Source organism: Anguilla anguilla, chromosome 10 (assembly GCF_013347855.1).
Source record: "Anguilla anguilla isolate fAngAng1 chromosome 10, fAngAng1.pri, whole genome shotgun sequence".
NCBI lineage: Eukaryota > Metazoa > Chordata > Actinopteri > Anguilliformes > Anguillidae > Anguilla > Anguilla anguilla.
Genome location: NC_049210.1, coordinates 15095973 through 15118969, shown reverse-complemented (window position 1 = coordinate 15118969; position 22997 = coordinate 15095973). Strand labels below are relative to the sequence as shown.

Below are 22997 nucleotides of genomic sequence, written 5' to 3'. Positions count from 1 at the left end.
TGGTGATTATATCTGTTTCTGGCAGTGTGTGGACTGCATTTATTTACCTATTCAATATACAAGTATTCAAATGGGGCAGGAGGGCAGGAAGACAGGAAGGGCTTTTCCCACCCAGCCCCAGCTTTCTGAATACATACATTATGAGCGGGTGTGGATCAGGTAAAAGGCCTACACACAGCTGGTATACAAACGTTTATTCAGTCATGTGGCCAAGAAAAGTGTCGGAGTACATACATTTCAAAAACTACAGTGTTTTCATTACACACACACAAAAAAAACATGAGACAAGGTAGCGCACTGTTTGACCTGTGCATGCGTCTGTGTATTTTAGAGGGAGCAGGTGGAGAGTTTCCCTGCAGGCAGCTGTTTCGGCTCCCAAAATTACACACTGATATCTTCCACAGGAACAAAGTCTTCAATTTGTTTATTCAGGTCTCCATACACTTAAAAAAAACCCACAGGGATACCTCTCGGATCAAATACATATTTTCCATTACTTTTTAAGGATCGATGAAAGATTGTTTTCTTTTTCTAGAGTGTTTAGCTACCGTAGATCATTTCGTGAAAATTTGGAGAAGGAACTGTGTGGGGAAATACATTTAGGAATTGATTATTTTAAAAAATATGCAGTGTGTGCGTGGACACACTTGTAGATACTCCTGTCTCTGATTACGAGCCTAAAATAACCTTTGGCAATGAGAATGCTGTACCACAGCTAATTTGTTCCCAGTATCGCCACACTGACACGGCTGAGCTTGATAATAAATGACATCAAGTGAGCAGGTTTGCAAGTTCACATATATTAGTACTTGCAATAAAAATGAATGACCTTCGATTAAAATTTGGCAAAGGTTTTCCACGAGTTATCACCGTGGGATACAGAAAACTCACATGGAAAATAAAGAGTTTTCAAGGATCGTGGAAATCACTGAAATGCAAATGAACAAAACTGGAGAATACAGACTTTTCAGATCTAGGTTTCATCATGACAGCATTAGGAGAGGACTGGTGCATACGCTGTACCTACGATCAGTGCCTCCAAACCTTGTGGATTTGCAAGGGTCAGACAGGAGGAGGTGAAGCTGTTTACACGCAGGCTGACAGCCTACCACTTCAGAGGAGCACCCTGTCTGTCACCTAACTTACTGACCCAAAGGCCACTACGGTATTTCCATTCATTCAATACAGTCCAATTTAAAAAAAAAAAAAAGAATAATTGCACTCTTCACCGGGGGGTAAAAATCAGGTTTAGAATCCGCACAAACCAACACGCATAGTGGGGTGCCATTTCTGAGCCTCTACAATACAACCACCCTTCTGCGTGATCGTTCAAAAGCGACTTGTTTCTAAACACAAGGCATTGTGTATTGGTGCTGCAGACTTTCTAAACTGCCATGAAGGGACAATGGGCAGGAGCTGTTGGGTGATGAGGTCTGTCACAGTTGAAAAATGACATTAACCACAGGTGCTTCTACACGATCCTGTACAAACTTGCCTGGATTTCCTTGGAAATAGTTTAAATACCTCAGCACATTCATGCCCCACCTATCAAATCTAACACACGCATCCTTTATTATTTACGGTTAACGGAGGCACTGGGTAATATTTAGGTCTAACAAAGCCCTCCTTTCCATTCATAGAACACTGGACACAATTACAACCAATCATGGATGAGGCACTTTTTAGAGTACTGCCATGGAAAAGGGAGAAGATGTGTCCAATCAGTCATGAGGTCACATGACCATCACAAGAGCCAAGGCCCATGATTGGACCATGAACAGGCGGACGGACAACCTTTTACACAAGGAATGATGGAAGGAATGATGGAAGACTCTTTGTCGATTAAGAAAGAAAGAAAAAAGTTCCTTAAAAATATAACTATAAAATGAGTAAGATTTCTGCTAAGGAATCTGCTGTGTCCTTTGGTCATATGGGCTTGTAGAGCAGAGTAGTAACATACTTCTTCTTGTAACGGTGGGTGGCACTGAGGACCATAACACCATCCTGAGAGAGAGGGTGGGGGCAGAGAGGGGGGTAGCATAGAGACAGGTCAAACAGTGAGAGCAATTAGCAAAAAAAAAAAAAAAAAAAGAAGGAAAATGGTCACGCTCCCCACTAACACAAGGAGGAGGCACACACAGGCAACAGGAAGGGGAAATACCGATATCTGTCCCACAGTAGCCAAATAAAATGTTTAGGCTAGCCCTAATAAATACTTCTAATTCTCTTTCATCTCTGTGCTGGTTGACCTAAGACCTGAATGGATCGTGGTTACGCTGGTACTGGTTCACACTGGTCACCATCACAAGCAGTTTGCCCATTAGCCTTCTGAAAGACTGAGCTACTGACACAACTCCAGAAAAAACTGATTTATCCCTTGTGCAGAAACACATCCTATTCGGTTACTATAATCTTCAGGCGGCAGGTATGTCTCACCTTGATGGACAGGGCGTACAGGTGATTGAGCATCACGTGGTTGGGCTCCGGGAGCAAAGCAGGGTCACACTGTCACGGAAACAAAACAGAAAACACATGCAGTTTCACTGAGGCCAAAAACAAAGACAACCAACCAGAATCTTACGTACCAGATCCCGTTCCTAAAGCGTCACCGTTTCCTGGGTTTCCAAAATTCATTTAAACGGCTAATCAGCTGTGCCTAAATATATTCATTTAAAGCAGTAGTCATGGTTTAATCATCAAGTCACTGAATGAGGAAGGGAGGAAACTGAATTCAACTACTACAAAAGAAGGATCGGGTGATTCCTGCTCCTAAGTTACAGTGGTGTCACAGGTGTGTAAATCTGAACTTGCAGAGGTGCTGAAACGGTCTCTCAGGTGCGCGAGCTCGAACTCACAGAGATTCCAGTGTCCTTGTTGAGGATGACCTGCAGCAGGTGCGGGGGCAGGATGGGGGGGGTCTTGAACTTCTCCTCCAGCTTGCACACGTAGGGGTCCTGGTGGTAGGGCCCAGGCGGGGAGCTGGACAGATCTGAGCCAGAGGGAAACATGAGCCACCGCGTCTGCACAGCAGCGTCCCAGACCACACCGCGCACCGGCTTACATTACGATGACTGCTGACCGAAAATAAAAAACCCCAGCGTCCAAACGGGCGGGGATCTTTTCATCCGTTAGAAAAACAACAGCAACTGACAGGACGTCACAGGCAGAGCAAATTTTATTTTATATACAGGTCTCTACCTGACATATCTGAGCACTTCTGCGAGTCAACCATAAGAGCGTCGAACACCTCGAAGTCCGTCGGCTTCACCTGGATGACATTGTTGACTGTGCCCAGGTGGTTGGTCACCGTAGGCTGTGGACGATAAAACACAAAGTTTTACTCCAAAAGACTCAATGACAAAGCTTCCTGTGGGTTCAAATCAACAAAGAAAATATAATACATTAAATCATATGAGGGTAAACAAACAAACAACAACAATAAGAATACACAAAACTCCCAGGATTAGAATGATGAATAAATAATATAAATTAATAAATTAAGTGAAGCATGCTAGCTAACATCGGATTTTTCACCTCTGCTGGATCATGGGTCCACTGTCCATCGACATAGAACTTGTACTGGTGCTCTCCTTCCGGAAGATCCAGTATTGCCACAAAGTTGTTGTGACTGGGACAGGAGACAAGTACAATCAAGTGCCAATTAAAACGCAAACAAACACCTTCCTGTCTGAGTCCTCTCTGATGAAAGCCTTATTTATTTGCAGGATATAACAGCAGACACCGTAGTCACCATTTTAGGGGCAGAGGTTTCTAATGAGTGCACACTGCCCCCTAGTGGCAAACCAAGCGTTTGCTGGCATTCCTGGCCTGACGGGCTCTGATCTGTAATCAGCACTGACTCGGGGGAATCATCTCACCTCTTGGTCAGGGGGATCTTGTTGGCCCAGTTGTTGAATGATCCAGAAAGGAAGATGTCTTTGCCGGCCCCTTTCCAGCGGAACACGGTGGGTCTGGCTTGAGTCGGGCCCTTGTCGCTGGCCTCGAGGTCCTGGCGCCAAGCTAGGAACTCTGCTTTCTCAGGAGCCTGCGGACATAGTGAGAGAGTCAGCTTAATGCCTGGGTACAACTAGCTTAATCATATTATCCATCCAAACAGAGGAAATGGCCCTTAATTGCTTCATCTCTGGCTGCCACCGAGAAATCAAGGGAAAATTTTCCACTTCTTTCCTCAACCATATATGAGGGTTTTACATGCCCTCAAGAGCAAATAATTGATATGTATTCATATAACTTCCATAACATTATTTTCATGTTAATTTGTTATTTGCAAGTGTTCTTACAAGACATCTCACTAACTGTTTATGTGAACCACATGATCTGTGAACAGCTTGCAAAATGAATGAATGAAAGACCAACACACAAAAAGAGATTTAAGTTCTCACAACTTTGTAAGTGATCACGATTTCTAATTTTTAAGTGTATATGTTTTTTTAGCATCCACTGATTGACATGGGTGCCACTGAGGATCACTGACATGGGGGCTAAATGTACCTTTATGTCTTCTGCATGAAAGATATCCGCATCCTCAGAGCTGTCCAGTAGGATTTTTGGCCGATCCCCCTCCTTGGCTCCTCGGCTGTCCCGTCGGTGTGTCTTCTCGCCGTGGCCCATACTGCCCCTCTCGCTGCTGGTGTTTCCCATGATCCCTGCCTCCAAATTGCAAACAGTCTTTCCTGGTTTAACACACACATTCTCTCTAACCTTACCTCAACCTGAAAAAATGGACTACGTACGTTAGAGATGGCAGTTAACACTTTACTACAGGGTGTTCGTACTACACACCGACTTTCAGTTTTATGAAACTCAATACTAGTTTAAATTCCAGTGTTAGGTGTTACTTCCTTTTCATGTTATTTTTCCTGAAAGACATTCAGGAATGAAAACAAAAATTGAAGTACTCGGCAAGAGTTCTCTCACAGAGCTTTGAGTGAGAATGAGTAAAGGTCTTTCCTTCAGTTAATAAAACTAATCAAAAGCGTGTTTTGAAGACAAAAATCTTCTAAGACTGACTGGGTGACTTTGTGGCCTCTACATTATCTACTTTTACCTTGATCAACACAGGCCAGGACTTGTTTTAAAAAATAATAATTTCAAACTTTTAATTGGGCCAAGTTCATCACCCTGTTATAGACAGGTCACTGTAAGTAAACTAAGAAACTCAGATAGTGAAATATTGTCCAATAACCATGTACAAAGCCAGAGGAAAGTCGGTGGGAGTGTGACAAACAAATGTAATGTTTCCTTGTTAGCAATGCATAATCTCTGGGTTTTCAGGCTGACCTTTAATTCGAATAGTTTTACCGTGACCTTACATGCTGGCAGGGGTCATTGTGAACACAGATGGGAAAGTAACGTTTTGTGAAGCACGATTTGAGGCTAACATATTTTACTAAAGTGCAGCGAATATGTGGGGGAGGAAATCGGACTATTTCAGTCTTTCATCGCGCACAATGCAAACAGCGGTCTAACTTTTTTAAGTGCAACTTGACAATTCCTAATTGCTGCTTCTTGGCAAACCTAATGTTAGAGTCAGCTATGACTTAGCAACGCCGTTGAGAGAGATAACTTACATATTTAATTAACTAGTTAGTTACAAGGGAACTAGATAGCCTCGTACTAGCAAGATAGATAGATTTTAGTATCTAGGTACATTATATTTAGACTAGCTTGCTCACATAGTTAACTTTAGCTACCTAGCTAGCCAGACATATTTTGAACGTGGAATCCTTGTTAGCATTTGTGTATTCTAAAACTTAACTGCAACCGAATGCAAATTCAGGATATAATGCTACCTTCCTGCGTAAATCACAAATTATTTAGGTCGTGGTTCTAGTTTTACCTTCGTTTTAATGTGTGTCTCCCTGTTGTGTTGTCACCTTTCCAGCTAATTAGCTCTTTCCTTATTTCGCCATTTTGCTTAGAGTTCAACAATAATAATCGTCTACGTCATTATACGGCACAGTCGTCCTCCACTCTTCCGGATTCGCTTTCTCACACAATTTATTGAGAAATGCGCAGATTTATACAGGCTCGCAATAATCTCACGTATTTATTTCATTCACAATATGTTGATGCTCAATTTTCTCATACGATAAAATTACAATGACGGGTTTTGACTGACGTATTTACATATCACGTGACATCCACAACAGTAAAAACGTAGCTATGAATTTAGTGTGAGTTAATATTTCAGGGGTTTTTGGAGAGTCATAGAAAGATCCTATGAACTCAGTCCTAATGTTCGCTGCCTCTGACTTCAACCTACCTATTTTGACAAATGTGGGAGGAGGGGGCTTACCTTTAAAAATAAAGATAACACAAAAGCATTGATACAAACTGAAATTTTTTAAAAGTAAACATTTTTTTTAAATGTCATGTTTTAATTTCACTTTAATAAAATGTTTTTTATTTTATTTTATTTTTTTAAATATCAGCTTACAACACTGGCAAGAACCTGAAAAGAGAACCTATGTTGCACATACAATTGATTAAAAGTAGCACAAGGCTTATATTTTAAAGAATAAACATTATGTACCATGAGTGAAATCAAATCACTTCTTCATCCACTTAGAGAAGTATCTGAAAACAAGTAACTATGCCTGTGAGAGCTTATTGCCTGTACTCTGTTGGACAGTTTCTCCCAGTACATTCTCACGGCTATCCCATTTCTCAGATAGGCAATGTTATACTCTGGGAAGCATGTCATACATCCACAGTGACTCAAAAAATGTATACACACTTAAATAAACACTGACAGAGGTGTGAACAGCAAGACAGCGGACAATTATCTAAGACAGTAAGACTTTAAAACATAGCATGTTATAACTTCCATCTGTTCTATCACCACTTCTTTATCATTTCATTTAAGCTTTTCATCTATAGTGCACTTTTTTAAAAAAATTAATGGTTTACATCAGAGTGTGAATATGTAATTCACGCCTGGTTAATAAATGGTATTAATTAGACCAGGGGCTTTTATTATCATAATGATAATGAAAGCAATCATAATATAACTCAGGTTTCCTCGAGTTTATTTTCCTTTTCTTTTCATCACCAGCATGGGGCAAGTTCTTCCCATCTGAGAGGAGAAAAAAAAAAAAAAACCAGGGGAATATCTCATCTATATTTAGTCGCTCATGGCGATACGATTACATATCGGAATACAGGATCCTCAAGACTCGGCAGATTGCAGCTGGTGAGAAGCGAGGTGGGGGAATGAGGGACGGGGGGCAGAAGACCCAGACCCATGGCATAGCCATCAGCATCTGTCCCTGTTTGTTACTCCGCTAGCACGAAGAGGACCATGTTACACTGCACTTCAGTTTATCACAGTCTGTTATTATTATATAAGAAAAACATAATGAAGCAACGAGCCCTATAAACGCTATACATGTATGTCTGACACCAGCATCTTAGATCAGCTTGAGAAGACCGGAGGTGTATATACAGTAGCTCTCAGTTGATAAAACCAGGTTATCTTTGTCAATCAATGCTTAGACACACCTGACAGTGACAAATATCAAACACTGTTTTGATAGTACATTAATGTGGAGCATCATGGACTGCCTGCTTTGGTTTATGCATCATGTTTTATCATTACATTCTCCATTCATCGTCCTCTCACATTACATAATTTCTGTGAATTCCTCCATTTTTAGGGGCTACCTAGCTAGGAAAGTGCTTCTCTCAAGTCCAGGGTGATTTAATCTCTCTTGATTTGCCATTTATTGAAATACATGACATTTGAACTCATTCACTAGACAGGTATTGTGTATAAGCATCTTACTACATGTAATAATGACTACAAAAGCATTGGCTTTTTAAAAATACATAAATAGCAAAATGTACATACCAACGTACAAAGTATGGCTGCATGTCAAATCAAAAGCAGAAATATTTTATACAAATGATCTTCACTAAAGTGGTTCTGGAGGGCTAGCAAACCGGTCTGGGCAGAATATATTCTTTCCTGACATCCGAACTGATGACGTCTGTAAGCGTAATGATCAGCACTCAGGACAGTTTATTTTTGCACTGTACTTTGGAGCATCTCCAATATGTGGCTAAAAACATATTGTGCTCATACTCATTTCAAAGGACGTAACTTTCTCAATACAAGGTTTAGGTTTTCAAAATATTTTCTTTATGTCATTTTATTTTAAAGCATCATGGTCAGATTACCTCTATGATTTGACTAAGCTGCTTATTCGACTCTTTTTCGAGCACCTTGCTGAGCAATACCTTGGCTTTTCAAGCACAAGTAAAGTATGGCAATATATTATTTTAAAACACACCATCTTCAATTTCCCATAACAAGCCATGAAATAAATGAGGGCCCACAAGGGAATGAAAACCAAAACCTAAGGAGCAGCACAGGGGCAGACTATCAGGTTTGTCCGAAGGACCTGTAGTGAAACCGACTGCACCCCTCTCCAACAGGGAGGTGCCTCACCAGCAGCACACACTTGTCTGAAAGCAAAAAAAAAATAGAAGAAAAAATGGTTTGGGAGTGACGGGAGTGCCTGGGTTTCCATTCGGTTGATGACGATGTCCATAAGGTTTTCAGTTCAGGTGCTTCCACCAGCGCTTCAGAAGTGAATGGAAGCCAGCTACAGGGGGATAAAGTCCTCTACGTGCCTTACCATCCATGTGCCTCGTGAGAGTTCAAAGTGCAGTGGCCAGTTGCCAGGGGTGACAGTGCCAGAACTCCAGTGTCCATTTTCCATAGCACCTCCATCTCACAGTTCCCTTCATAACACCCCCATCTCACAGTTCCCTTGATCAAAGCTCTCTCTAAATATGATTTTATGACATCAAACCTGCAAACACACATACATGTACACACACTCACGCAGAAGAAAAAGGCAAAATGTTACTCACATAATTCATTTGTTTGAGAACTTGTGATGATTGAAAAAAATTATAGCTTGCATGAATAACCAGTTTTAATAAGGATATCATTCCATATTTTATGGAAGGTTATTTCTAAAACTCATTTTGATATGTACAGTGCAGTGCCAAAAACATATATAACTAATTCAAAAGGATGTAGTTAATCTCTCTTTATATATCATAAAAAGTATTTTGCGCTATTATAACAAATATAATAAACTATAAAAACAATATTAAAATGATGTTAGCCTCATAACAACCTACCACCATTAAATATGTGAGGAACATGTGCTTCCTATCCATGATACATCCGGTGAAGGTCAATACCAGGTGTACTGCACATTAATGGCATGTAATGGCATGTAAGTAAGTGTACTGTACATGGCTGCATAGCATGTAAGCTATCTGAGTGTATTATGCTCTTGCGTTCAGGGTGCATGACCTTTTTTCATGAAAGGTCAGCTCTCAAATGTTGCACAGAGAAAGGGAGATCAACAGGTGGTAGAGCATTTTACTAAAATGAAAGCTGGACAGGGAATTGACTCAGAGAGGGCTGGGAGGTGGTGAGTCTGGAAAATGGGTGCTCGGGAGCTCTGAATTCGGTTCAGGTGCCTTCAAAGATAAAGGACCATTTTACTCCCCCGTCTCTCATGAGATGGTGAGCTCTCTTCTTGAGATCTTTCAGGTTCTTTTCGCCTCCCCCGAGATCAAACAACGTGCTGAGGATTTAAAGACAAACAGAGGGGATAAAAAACATGTTTTATTCTCTTGTGACGTTTTGATGGATCAACAGACACCAGAGAATCGCCGGAACATTTTTATATGAATGTAAACTGCCCTGAAAGATAATCTCAGTGTACTACAATGCCATAGTGGATTTTTATAACTTTTGGGAAAGCTGAGTGACTTGCCAGGGCTGCTAACTGGACTGTAAGAAATCAGGATTATTAATCTCTGGAATGAGAATGATAGTTTAAACTGGAAGCATGGCGTGGCAGACCTGGAAGTGGCCCTCTTAGCACAGTTTGGGTGGGTGGATGGACTGGAGCTGATGGGGTAGATTCACATGCCATGACAGGGAATGGGAGTGTCACTGCTGCACACGGCTAAAACCGAGGTCACGGTACATGCAGCCTACAATACGGAGGAATGGAGGAGAGTGGGCCTGGGAGAATTTTGGTGGGAGGGCAGGTCTATGCTTATCGGTGGGGAAGAGAGAATCACAGAGAAAACAGTGGAGAAGCAGTAACGGCCATCTCACCGTGGTGAAGTGCACAATGACGTAGATGGTGATGATTATAAGGCCAATGATTACGGAGGCGATGCCCAACTGGAGGGCTTTGCGGCCCAGCCGCTGCGAGCCCTCATAGTCCCCCTGGTCGTAACTGCTCTGGGACTGCAGTCAGAACGGACAGCGGGATGGTGGGCAGGTCGGAACAAAGGGGGACATGGCGGGAACGAAGGAAAACAAGAGGAGAGAGAGAGGAAGAGCCAGAGTGATAAGATTGCATGCGAGAGAGCAAAAGAGAGCGAGAGGCAGCAAAATAGAGTTCAAGAGAGAGAAGTGGAAAGACAGTGAGAGGGATGAAAGAGGCGATGAAAGAAAGGAAGGAAGAGGAACAGACAGAAAGGAAGGAAGACTGTGTGGTTAGAGATCAGATGTGACATGATTAATAAAGAGCCACGGAGAGAAAAGGAAATAACAAGATTAAAGAGACAGGCATACTCTTTTATGTGCTCAACACAACACAGCTGACAACAATGAACCTTTGCTATGGCCATTCAGGTAAACATAATCAAGGGATAGAAGGTAAGTTCTTATAATCACCCCCCAAACCTATTGCTTTATAAGCTGTATAGCCCAGCAAGCAACACATAGTGATGGTGTCAGTCCCATTCCATCGGCTAAAGATCAGAATACTGAGAGAGAGAACGAAGATGAAAAGGAGTTCTGGGCTATTTCCATTAAAAAGTATATTTATATCTTTTCCTTACAATTGGTTAAAGCGCCATTCTCTTTCCCCCCATTTTTTTTCTTAAATAAAGCAACTGTGTCATAAGGTGGCAGACTACAACTTAATGTGTCTTGCTTTTCAACTTGAAGATCTTAAAGAACTTAAAGATCTTGCTTTTCACAGGTTTTTCACAGCTACAATGACTGAACGGCAACTGTGTGAGTCAGCACACTTTGGGCAGAGTCCTGTAAGGCTGTGAGTAAACCTGAAACTAAGTTTATGTTCCTCAAATCTCTGCCTTTTAACCAAAGATGTCCTCCTGAGCGCTCTGCACTTTAGTGAGACACGACTCAGGATAGAACCAATACAAGAATTTAAAAAATAAAGACATGGTGATGGATTTCAGCTCAAGTTGCAATTGCAAAAGTTTACTCCAGATGGTTTTACAGGTAGACATACAAGACATGCAATGTCTTGCTTCAATTTCTTGCTCCAACTTTATGCAATGTCTTGCATGCATGCAATGCAATGTCCTGCTTCAACTTTACCTTGAAAGCTGTGTTGAATTAAACATTACTGAGGTTATTATATGATGCCCGCCATATCTGAGGGCTGTAACCCACCATATTGCCCTTTAGAACTCTGAGAGGCTACATGCTCAACTGGAGAGCACTTAAGGGATCGTGGGGATTTTAGGATAACTCCTCAGCCCCATCCTGGCCCGATCCTCACAGTGAGGCAGGTTTGTCCCACTGTGTGGCACTTATGTTTTGTTTTACAGTAAAGGAGTACCGTGATAAGTGGTATAGAGGGTGAGAGGAACAGTGATTAATCAAACAGGAAGTCCGTCGAATGGGGTTTTCCCATTGTAATCAGAACCTGAAAAGAGCGAGAGATGGGGGTGTTCTCATATCACACCCCCTTGCTCTTTCTCTAGCAGGTGGCAGCAGGTAGAATGGCTCGCTCTCTTTATTACCTCAAGGGCTTGCTTCACTAGCCTATGTGATGGCCTAAACTTACAGTTCCGTGGAAGAGTATTTGCACTATTCCTCTTTTGTTGCATATATGGCACATTGATTGGTTTCAGATCTTTAGACAAATGTAATATTACTCAAAGGGAACCTGAGTAAACACAAAACACATTTAAAAATATATTATTTCATTTATTTAATGAAAAAGTTATCAAACATCCATATCATACCATATTATACCCAAATACTTTTTCAGGTCACTGTCCGATCACTTTGTCATGTCCTGATTTTAAGTTTAGGCTATCATTAGGCCTCCAGCAATAACAAGAGTTGATTAACTGATCTTCAGGAGGGTTGACTTCCCCCAATTCCACTCAGTTCATCCGTCATACTAGAATGCATGCTCTTCCTGATTCAGCTGCCATTGTGTGTGGCTAACTCTGGATACCACCTCCTCCCCTTTACCCCTGTCTTTCAGGTCCATCTTGGGGGCTACAAACTGTGTTTAATACATCACTAACACAGGGGGGAATGAGAATACATGAGGGAATCAACAGGGGCCATGACAGAAACCAAGAACACCACACTTAGACATATGGAAGAAATTTTTGGAAAAAGTGCCTTGGTGTATGAGTCACTGTACGGTTATCAGGCATAGTGGAGGATGTGCATGGAGACATTAATTTGAAAGGTATTATGTGAGAAGACCCCCTGCACATGTGTGGGATTCACTATAGAGGAGTATGAAGGGACACACAGGGAGCATGTGAGGTGTAGGTCACTGTGTTTATGAGGTGAGGGATGGGTGTGAGTGTGGGGGAGGAAGGGAGGTGGGTGGTGGGTGGGGGGGAGGGGTTATGAGACAGCATGCTCAGATATTGAGATCAAACAGCTGCTGAGCTCAAGGAAAAACAGCCACGTGCAGTCTCCATTGCATGTGATTCACAAGTACAAGGGAAGCTGTGCAGACCTCCAACTCTAAAAAACAGTTATTACACTGCTAATCCCTCAAAGAAGTCCCAATTCTTATTTATAACTTTTCATGTGTATTTAAAAGTAGGCTTCACCAAGTAGTCACTCCAGGAGACATTACATGGATCCTTGATACACAGTTTATAAATGGATACATCCCACATTTTCTTCACATACTTCATAAACAATTTCACAGTTAATTTTTTTACATGAATTGCATATATAACATTTAAATCTTTGTTAAAAAGGAGAACTCCTGCCTCCATTCATTTACCCCCCCCCCCCCCCCCCCCACCCCCCTTTAGGAATCATGCATCTCCGTGAGAATGTCCATACTATAGCCCGCACATCTGTGGGAGCCTGGATTTGGTGACTGTATATATTCTCCTGATGTAATCGACCCAAGTGTCATACATGACACTGCATATACCATCAGCATACATGTTATGCACACACAACCCAGACCTGAAATAGGAGGTCTATTTTTAAAACTTATGGGACAGAGGTTGATGGACATAAAAAACATACCATATCGTGGAGCAGGCTAAACTGTATTTTAAAACAAGGTAGACACTATTAGACAGTCTCATTCAAATTGGGACAGGAACAAAATCTTAAACCTGTCCCGTCTCTACCTCAATATCAGGGCGATACAAAAAGCCTCAGATAATTCAGAGCAGAATGCAAAGTAGCTTGAAAACAACAAAGTCAATATAAGCTGCTGCAGGCAACAAAGGAAACGGAAACAAATTGATGTCCCAGTTTTACCGCCCAAAATGAATCATGGTTATTATCATTACTCGCACTTGCATTTGATAAGTCAAGAAGAGGCCAACTGTTACTACTCATAATGAACAGGTTATATGTTCTCTTTCATGAAAACCACATCAAAAACACCTTTTTACAGAATGTGAACGATGTGTGGTGACAAAGCTATATATCAGTAAGAATATATTCCTCAATCTATCTTGTAGAACTTCCAGAACATTTAGCAGGACATATAAATTCTCTGATGTGATGCAGATCTGAATCTGCCCAAGGTAAAGGAAAATTCACACACACACACACACACACACACACACACAAAGTAAGTTCTATTAATCAAAACTGCATCCACAAGTGACAAAACTGGTTAATTAAAAAGCCATACGGAGGCCTTAATGGTGATCTTCAGTTCAGTGCTCAGCTTAATGGCTGATGCCTGGAACACTCAGCAAAGCCTTCAGTTTCACACAGGCTCAGTGGATAGCGTGAAAGAACCCCTGGACTGTCAGACATAGCCTACTTACCAGCACAGAGAAGACTAGGGCCACAATGTTGATAGGGTACGCCGGGCAGAAACAGGTGAAGATGGTAAGCACCAGGTAATTACGCAGAGGTGGCACATCCTGCCCTTCACCCCCCAGTCCTTGGTCTGTGCTCCCACCCAACGGGCTCTTCACATCCGACCGCACCACGCCGTGAGACATGGAACCAGATACAGCCGCACAAGTCAAAGAGAAACGCAGATCAATCGAGAGATCCCCTGGCCCTGAGAAATGAAGTCCCTGACCCTGAATGAAGCCTGGGCTGTTGTGCGTGCAGAAGGCAGGGACAGCACTGAGACAGAGTTGGGAGATGACCTAATTAGTTTTAGGGGTGAATACTATCCCCCTTCAGTCGCTAAGAGAGAGAGAGAGAGTGTGTGTAAGAGAGAGAGAGAGCGAGAGAGAGGGCAAAACAGTTTGAGAGAAGTAGAAAGATTCAGTGAGCAAAAGGGAAAGTAGAGCAAGGAAGTAGAGTGTTTTCAAATCCCAATTTTCTTATATAAATTCCTCTAGAGCAGTCACTTTCAGATCCATACAGAGCTCACACAACTTAAGGAATAAACACTGAAGAGCTTGTAAGCTGGTTCTATAAAATGTATTTATTCTGCACGTCACTTGTCGTATTTGGGTAAATGACAAAGGGAATATCCCTTATGAATAATGACTTTAAAACATATTTGAACAGAGAAAACTAAGACTCAGTGATGACTGACAAACACCCCATATAGTACTAAGCTGCGACAAGAGTATATTGTAGTTTTATATTTATTGCGTATTTACCTCAAACTGTATAAATTCCGAAAACTAAATGCCCATATTTTAATAAATACACCCCTCGTGTGATGGCCTTTTCAATTAGATTTTTAAAATTATATAACATTAGCTCTGTTTCCTTGAGCAAGGTACTTAACCTGCATTGCTTCAGTATATATCCAGCTGTATAAATGGATGAAATGTAAATGCTATGTAAAAGTCGCTCTCGCACGTCGCGTGGAATCATCATTCTCGCTTCCAGTAGCAGAGTGTTAGAGGGTTTACAGAAAATGAGAGCAGCAGTAGCACTGTCATTTAAACGAAAGCCAGCCTACGGCACATTGACTTTCATGTCTTCTAACCAAGGGTTTCACAATGTAAAATCGCAATTTACAGTATATAGGCTACTTTTAGTGAGTAGGACCCCACTGGAATTTGTTTTAGCATATCCATTGGACGTTCGTACTGCTCCACTCACAGAGCCACAACAACACGCTATGTGAAGTGCATATCGTAATATAGGATAGAAATAAGGACACGTATACAATCAGAAACAACAAATGACGTAACAGACTATAGCGCACTCATATTTATTCACATTCATTTGTAAAACATTGGTAAATGAATTACCTAAAATCCTCATAAAGCCTACCTCCTTTTATATTGTTCGAAATATAGCCTTCTCTGTGTATGAAACATAAAGAAAAAATACCAAAAGATTAAATTGTAATCTATTTAAAAACTTCTAATGTGTTTAGAAAAAGACAAACAAACCAAACAAAATAACATAAACCACAAGAAAAATAAAATACAGTGCATATAAATGATAGTTATGCATGGGCTGGATTTGGCTACATGGAACAAGTCCGCAGTAAGAGGATGCGCTGGGGTTTTTTTTTTTTTTTTTTGCAGAAATCTGCCATATCGGAAATAGGTAAAAGTTTGGCTGCGCAGCACTGAAACCACGTTTTTACAACACCTCGCAGCGCGTCAACATATTTTATTTCGCAGTTTATTCAAGTGCCTTTGGAATCTACCAGTTTGTAATAACTGCATGGATAATTGGTAGATGTGATGCACTGACAACATGATTCTATGTATATTTCAACTGACGTGTTTCTTGGGTAAGCACACTATCATTATACTTACACCTGGGCTATACGAGATAGCGCCGCTAGAGTAACCGTTTTATTCTCTTCTGTAGGAAATAAAATGTTTAAAGAAATAACTACAACTAAGATATGACTGACTTGTCTGTGAAGTCGTACTGTTGAACATCTATTTCTGGGTATAATTGGTTATGCGCCTTTATCGCTTTTTTTTATCATGCAGCGTAGGGGCAATCTAAACTAAATAGGCCTGTTTATATTTTCGGGCCTATATCATTATTATTACTGAACCTGCGCGCCTTTCTCTTCTAGCTCTCGGCCACTGCTGTGCCAATCTAAGAGTTCGCCAAATGCCCGAGTCTGTGCACCTGAAGGAGGGCGCGAGCGTCAACTTCCACTGTACGCTTACTTATAATGTCACTTCTGTTCGAGAGGTTTCAGTGCAATGGACTTTCGGGGCGTCTCGAGAAATTTCATTTCAACGCTATAATACATCCGAAAGTCAGGGCTTTACCGCTACCCTACCTCTTCATTCGGTCCGACGGAATCAGAGTGGAAAATATTTTTGTAACGTGTCCGTACTTATACCCTGCATTGACCATGGAAGTGGAAGTGGTACTAGTCTCACAGTAGAAGGTAAGAACCATTGGCAATGGTAACATTTAAAGTAGCCATTGACTCTTGCATTCACATATTATTAGATTTTCTTTTAGGCAAGTGTTTTATTCGAAGCAGAACTATTTTAACAAGTGCGTAAGGGTTTTAGAGAAAGACAATCCTCAGATATGACGACCCTCTCAGTGAAACTAAATCAACAATGGCTTTTAATTAATTTTAAGGTAGCTTATAGTTTCTGTACGTGTTTTAACATTAAACATAGCAAAATTGCTCAAATATGAAAATGGCCTCCGAATTTGCTAACGGTCTGTGATGTTTTAACGGCCTGCAGTTTTAACGTCTCCAGGTACCGTAAGTGAATCCTCTTCTTCAGCCGTCGTTTGGACGTCACTATTGGCTGCAGTTCTGGCAGTGGGAATAGGCTGTGTGATCTACAGCAAACGTAAAGGTAAATATAGATATTACATTCATTTAGCAGATGCCCGCGACTTACAAATAAGTAGGGTTACATCCATATTTTATTTGCGCAACATTCCCAGACCGGCCAATGTAGACCTATGTGCTACATCGTTGAAATATTAATAGTGAGTTAGCATATGCAAACCTAGAGCCATAATACAAATAATATGCCACAAAATAATTCAAAATATGACACAAGTCAAATGCATGGGTCATTATCACACAGTGCCTTTGGCACTTCACAAAGTCTCTAGATTGTAATAAAACATTTACACTCATTTTATGTTTCATCACAGAGAGTGGATATTAGACTTGCCGAAAAACATGTTAGTGAAGCACAGGCACAACTTACAGGACAATCTTCACTGAATAAACCATGAGAAATGTCCATCCTGCGAGGACATGCATATCTGACTCTATGATGATATTAAGTTTCATTAAGACATGTAGTCCCTTTCCCAATCACACTCATTTATTATCGAAGTATAAAAACGAATATTCGATTTAGTGTAAAATGTGTGTTTTTCTGAAGAAATGAAACTAATATGCATCATATTTTGTAAATAAAAATTAAAAATAACAATAGCCAGTTTAACATTTTCAGTATATTAATGAACCCTTCTAACTCTAACCTACTACACAAATGTTACTCATATCTGACTCTGTGATTAAATTATTATTCAAAATGACCAAGAAGACAGGGTGGACAAGGGCATGACAGGGTGGCAGCTATGACAAACCAAATCATCAATGGAACAAGACATGTGATAAAAGGTGTTTGATAAACTGTTAATATTGAATTTGCATAAAAACACATTGAACGTACTGTACATACCTTGAACATACTTGAACATACACATTTAACAAAACATGAGAAGGGAACTTTACGACAAAGGCACACAAGCCTATGTCTTGAATACCTTGAACAATATTCGTGATATTGACCCACATCGTTCATATAAACATAGCCTACAGCTTCAGTGCCTGAAAAAAACCCATCTTAAAATAAGGTCATAATCGTAGCCTAATATAGATACAAGCTCATTCGCATCAACTTTACATTAGGCTAGCATTGTTGACATCGGCTAATTGGCCTTTAATAACGCCTGTCAGTAATTTTACTTTATCTACAACTCAAATTTGAAGCATATATCGATAAATGCTATTCGCTGTTTTTGAAAAGTTAATGGTAACTCCAAAAGAACATTTGCTTCTTCAGATTTCTACCACCTCAAAGTGACTAAAATTGGCGGATAACAAGAATATGATTTTCTTTTTTATTAAATGTAGGAACATTGCTAACACTACGCGCAATTAAAATTGATCTTCCACAAACATTTATTTCAGGGAATAAAAGAACCGCTTCGACAGGACAGGAAACCGATTGCCCGGTAAGGTTTTTTTTGGTACTCTTTCATTAGCCTGCTGGATACCGTTGTGATTGTTTTATGAAATGCAAGCTATTGTTGCTATTACAAATCTCATAATGTTAGAATAACTCTCAACAAAAGCCTATAGAAATATTAATAAAATATTTAATATTAAGCAATTCATACCTTTCAGACGTCAGTCACTTCTGAGGTTTTTTACGCAAAGGTCAACTTCAGGAATTCCAGCACTCATGACAGAAGCAACAGCGATCAAGCACAGGTGAGTTCAATTACAAGGAGCTGATTAAAAATTTACGTGTTTTGTTATTATTCATAATAAGTAGAGGGTGTGGTGTATGATGGTTTAATAAATTGGCTTACAATAATAGCAGTGTTGGGAATTAATAAATAAATATATAATTCTGTGAAATAGGGCAGCTTAACCCTAAACCTGTTTTTGTGGCCGATGTTAAATTTTGTTATGGAAATATAGGTTGAATAATGAATAAATATATGTTGTCATTAAGTGAGGAGGTTTGTTTGAACCAGAATTTTTTAAATGTAATATCCATTTTTAGTGTTACATCATGACAGGCTTGATTTTAGTTATTGCTTTACATTTCTGCTTTTGTGTCTGAGAATATACCCTGAAGTCAATATTGATTCAGATATTCCGTTTTAAACACATTTTCAGTACTGTAACGTGCCCCAGGTTGGAAAGATGACACTGGATTCAAGATGCTTGAGACCTGCTGTTGCGGATAATGTTGTATACAGTACACTGAATGCTCCAAATCTTTCAATTGGAGCTAGTAATTTGCATTGAGTCATACATAGAACATTTACTAGAATATTTTTGGGGTCTTTTAGTTTTCTGTTGTTATTCCTTCAACAGTATACCAAATATTTTTAATTCTCTGATTCCAAACAAATACATTTCCAAATAAAATACAAATATGTGCTTTGCCATCAGATCTAGTTGTTTTTTTGCCAGCTACATCCAAAATTTCTGTCCTTCAGTTGTAAATTGAAAAATAAAAATGAACATTGAAAAATAGCATAATATTGTTTGTACGATCTGTTTTTTTTCATTTGTTTCTTCAAGTTTATACCTCCTCAAAGTGGCTAAAATTGGCTGAACACATATGAATATGGTTTTCTTTTTTAATCATTGTAGGGACATTGCTACCACTATGCGCGATTGAAATTGATCTTCCACACAGAGAGAATATGAGATTCAATTATCTATCTATCTATTTATCTATCTATCTATCTATCTATCTATCTATCTATCTATCTATCTATATATATATATATATATATATATATATATATATATATATATATATAATTGAACCATATTCTCATTTTCAAAAGCTTTTGTGCTCCATTTAATTCCCTAAACCAAGTCTACATGCTATACTTGGCCATTATATCTTTCTACTTACCAAAATTGCATTTTTAAAGAGCTTAATACGTACCATGCTTATTATCTATGTTCATGTTTTAATATATGTAAAGGCAATGTGTTTTATTTATATTAAAAATGTTTTTATGTATTTATAAAAATGTGTCCCACATTGTGACTTGTTTCTGCTTATGGGAATTTGTTCAATGATATATATGTTTAAGGATATACAGCGCTAAATGTCTTTATGTAATAGATGACATATTCTCCAGAGAAAAACACAAGGAACCAGATCACATTAATGTCTCCACAAAAAGAATACCACACATCATGCACCAAATTCAAAAGATTGAAAAGCATGTAGATTATACTACTTTTGAATAATGTTCACGCTATTATATAATTCTGTCTGGGGAGCTTTTCTGTCACTGTGACAGGTGAATTACCAGGTATTCATATTTTCCATTTTAAATACATCAAATGAGCAATATCTTTCCTAAAATAGCATTGGTAGTGCAACTTATTATTATTATTATTATTATTATTATTATTATTATTATTATTATTATTGTTATTATTAATAATAATAATAATAATAACATATAAGTTATCAAAGAAGAAAAAATGAAAGTTTATTGTATTCTGTGCAGTGTTCATGCAAAAATACATTTTGAATATGGTATGTTTCCTGCATATTTTCCATAATTGTATTGTCTCTCTCTCTCAAGCACACACACTCTCTTTTTAAAATGGAAATATATGGCTTTTATTTCATGTGAACAGGGGCAGTGGTCTACCCAGACGTGGGTATGATGCAAGAGCTTGCAGCACGTTCTCACATTGCTGCACAGCTGAGCTACGAGCCAATGCTGCAGTGGGCGTTTGTGTGTACCAAAACGGTGACTAGACCCGTGGGAGGGTGTGAGACGGTGGGGAGGCTTTGGTTTATTGAGACCCCTGCATCTGAGACCAGGCAGGCGAGGTAAAAACCCACAGTTGGGTTTTCCGCTCTTTGCTAAGCTGCTGCATGCAGCCCATAGACGGTTTGCATGTCCTTCCACCCTGCACTACAAAGAAGATGTGCATCTCTGTATGTACTAACAATATCAACCCCTACCCCAAACAGAGAATGGGCTTTATAAGTTTAGAAAGACATACTAACCCTTTAAGGTATGAGATTACAACTATATGAGTAGAATGTTCTTAACTGAACGTTTTAATGTGGAGGAAAAGATCACTACTGGCAATGCAATGTAGTTCTAGAACATAGAATTAGAATTTTTTTTAAAAACATTCCAAAAAACCTACTCTTCAAATGGTTAAGCAGTGTGTGGCTTCCACTGGTTGGCTTTGATAATGAGCATGTCAACAAGAATTGGCAGCAAGCATAAAATAGGGTTGTGGAAAAAATGTCAAAAGGACAGTTTACTTTAAGTGATTTTTCATATGATTTTAGTTTTAGCATATATTTTGATTTGCCCACAAATTTTGCATTTGATTAAGGATATTTTAAGATATTTAGAGAATTAGAGAATTTTTTGATTACCCATCAACTTTAGAATAGCAGATATAGGACAATCAGGTGTTCAACATTATTTCCAGAGACTTTACATACAAAGAAAAATTATTTTGTTTATTCACAATTATGAACATATGTTTTTATATGCCAATACTTCCTTGAGCACAGCAGGTTCAGATTGTATGCAATATAGGAAATGGTTCTAATCAAAAATTATATTCAATATAGTTTATGAAGAATATTCAGGTAATAAATACATATATGGAGCCTCTGGATACATAATGTTACTGTACATGCTGCTTTTGGAGTTATTTGTGAGTGTGTTTTCTTCCTTTCAACCACAAACCCCTGAATGCCCTAAACCTTCCATTGGAAGCCTGCAGGTAATCAGAAATGATCACTAAATATTCCTAATTGCACACAATCCAAAAAAATATACTAAAACTGAAATGATATCAAAAAAGGCCAGAAAGTGAATTAGGCCCAAGGATAGACACTAGAATATCCATATATTGGTGATGGAAGTAGTAATGTCGAAGTAAACCTCTCGTTTGTTTTCAACACAGAGAACACAATCTGTCTCATCGCTATAAGAGATCTGGGGGATGATTTGTTATGTAAAACCACAGCCTGTTCATTCATGGGCATTCAGTAGGTGAGAGTATGAAGGGGTTTCTTGACAGTGTGGGCAGGTCATGGTTCACTTATGCCACTTGTACCTCTTTTTTTTAGCCTACAGCTCTCCATTTCACTATTAAAACACAGCCACAATCACAGCCATCGGTGGAATGTTTTAAAATAATTTATTAGGAATTTTAAAATGAAGTTTCCAGAAGAGGAAAAAAAAAACAACAAAAGAGGAAGACAAAAAAAGAAACTCAGGTTTACAGTGTAGACTAAGACATCACCTCTCATCAAAGAGCCAGGCCCCTCTCCACTCTCCATGGCTACTGTCACAAACGCACTCCTTACACCCCCCCACCCCACCCCACCCCCCACCCCACCCGAAATCCAAAAAAGCATGTTTTGAAAATGATTCAAAAACTACTCATCAGTCAGGAATAATTTCAGCTTTGTGTTAATATAATAGTCTTAAAAATTAAAACGTATTTTGAATGCCACATAATCACCTTCGAATCTCATCACCATTATCATCATTATCATAATAAGAAAAACTGATAAAATATTGCTTTTTGTCTGTTAAATAGCTACAGTGTTTGTGTCGCGCAGTAGTTTGGTTGAGTCTTGGGACAGTGCAGTAAGCATGAGACAAGAAGAGGCTGTGGGGTAATAGATGTTATCTAAAGTAATGGAAGACCAGTCGTAGCAGGGTGCTGTGGGACAGTTTATCCCCAGGGTATTTTAAGGCATTAATAAATGCAGATGTTGGTTATGATAAGGGACGATGCCCACAGAGGATGAAATGTTGTTTCTGCACCAGCGTAATCCATATAAAACACGTACAGCAATGTTGGGCTAAACACAGGCTATAAATGCATTTTTTCCCCAGTTTCCTATGTAGCTTCTTAGCCTCTATCCAACCCCATTGTACAGAAAGAGAGCTTCAACAACAGATCAAGATGGAATCAGAAATTCACATCAATGATCTACAACCCATTCGCCAACTATAACCAAGAGTCGAG

At 39.4% G+C, this 22997-nt stretch overlaps 3 protein-coding genes across 6 annotated transcripts; 1 reads left to right on the top strand and 2 right to left on the bottom strand.

Moving 5' to 3' along the window:
- Positions 1-179: 179 nt before the first annotated feature.
- On the bottom strand, positions 180-6267 carry prkab1b (protein kinase, AMP-activated, beta 1 non-catalytic subunit, b). Of its 3 annotated transcripts, none has more exons than XM_035436466.1 (8): positions 5861-6267; positions 4513-4694; positions 3879-4045; positions 3535-3628; positions 3199-3313; positions 2856-2989; positions 2437-2505; positions 180-2004 (listed from the first exon to the last, which is right to left on the bottom strand). In XM_035436466.1, exons 2-8 carry the CDS (start codon positions 4660-4662, stop codon positions 1927-1929), a joined length of 807 nt encoding a protein of 268 aa, XP_035292357.1. In that variant the 5' UTR covers positions 4663-4694; positions 5861-6267; the 3' UTR covers positions 180-1926. The 3 variants fall into 3 exon arrangements, with proteins under 3 accessions (XP_035292357.1, XP_035292354.1, XP_035292355.1); XM_035436463.1 differs by having other exon boundaries at positions 4513-4671; XM_035436464.1 differs by having other exon boundaries at positions 4513-4667.
- Positions 6268-6363: 96 nt separating this feature from the next.
- On the bottom strand, positions 6364-14444 carry LOC118237580 (transmembrane protein 233). Its single transcript, XM_035436476.1, has 3 exons — positions 14101-14444; positions 10175-10309; positions 6364-9632 (listed from the first exon to the last, which is right to left on the bottom strand). Exons 1-3 carry the CDS (start codon positions 14278-14280, stop codon positions 9621-9623), a joined length of 327 nt encoding a protein of 108 aa, XP_035292367.1. The 5' UTR covers positions 14281-14444; the 3' UTR covers positions 6364-9620.
- A 1373-nt stretch (positions 14445-15817) lies between these two features.
- On the top strand, positions 15818-19485 carry LOC118206801. 2 transcript variants are annotated; one of them, XM_035379878.1, is made up of 6 exons: positions 15818-15995; positions 16293-16616; positions 16945-17046; positions 18405-18448; positions 18621-18707; positions 19122-19485. In XM_035379878.1, exons 1-6 carry the CDS (start codon positions 15959-15961, stop codon positions 19251-19253), a joined length of 726 nt encoding a protein of 241 aa, XP_035235769.1. In that variant the 5' UTR covers positions 15818-15958; the 3' UTR covers positions 19254-19485. The 2 variants fall into 2 exon arrangements, with proteins under 2 accessions (XP_035235769.1, XP_035235768.1); XM_035379877.1 differs by having other exon boundaries at positions 16930-17046.
- Positions 19486-22997: the final 3512 nt, after the last annotated feature.

What these genes read in the sequence shown, in the direction of transcription:
- LOC118237580 (XM_035436476.1), bottom strand. Translation starts at nt 14,280, where the DNA reads ATGTCTCACGGCGTGGTGCGGTCGGATGTGAAGAGCCCGTTGGGTGGG. An exon ending in CCCTAGTCTTCTCTGTGCTG is followed by an intron (nt 10,310 to 14,100) that starts GTAAGTAGGCTA and finishes TTCTGACTGCAG; the next exon opens with TCCCAGAGCAGTTACGACCA.
- prkab1b (XM_035436466.1), bottom strand. Translation starts at nt 4,662, where the DNA reads ATGGGAAACACCAGCAGCGAGAGGGGCAGTATGGGCCACGGCGAGAAG. An exon ending in GGACCCATGATCCAGCAGAG is followed by an intron (nt 3,314 to 3,534) that starts GTGAAAAATCCG and finishes TATCGTCCACAG; the next exon opens with CCTACGGTGACCAACCACCT. An exon ending in GAAGTGCTCAGATATGTCAG is followed by an intron (nt 2,990 to 3,198) that starts GTAGAGACCTGT and finishes CCTCTGGCTCAG; the next exon opens with ATCTGTCCAGCTCCCCGCCT.
- LOC118206801 (XM_035379877.1), top strand. Translation starts at nt 15,959, where the DNA reads ATGATTCTATGTATATTTCAACTGACGTGTTTCTTGG. An exon ending in TACTAGTCTCACAGTAGAAG is followed by an intron (nt 16,617 to 16,929) that starts GTAAGAACCATT and finishes AACGGCCTGCAG; the next exon opens with TTTTAACGTCTCCAGGTACC. An exon ending in GACAGGAAACCGATTGCCCG is followed by an intron (nt 18,449 to 18,620) that starts GTAAGGTTTTTT and finishes CATACCTTTCAG; the next exon opens with ACGTCAGTCACTTCTGAGGT.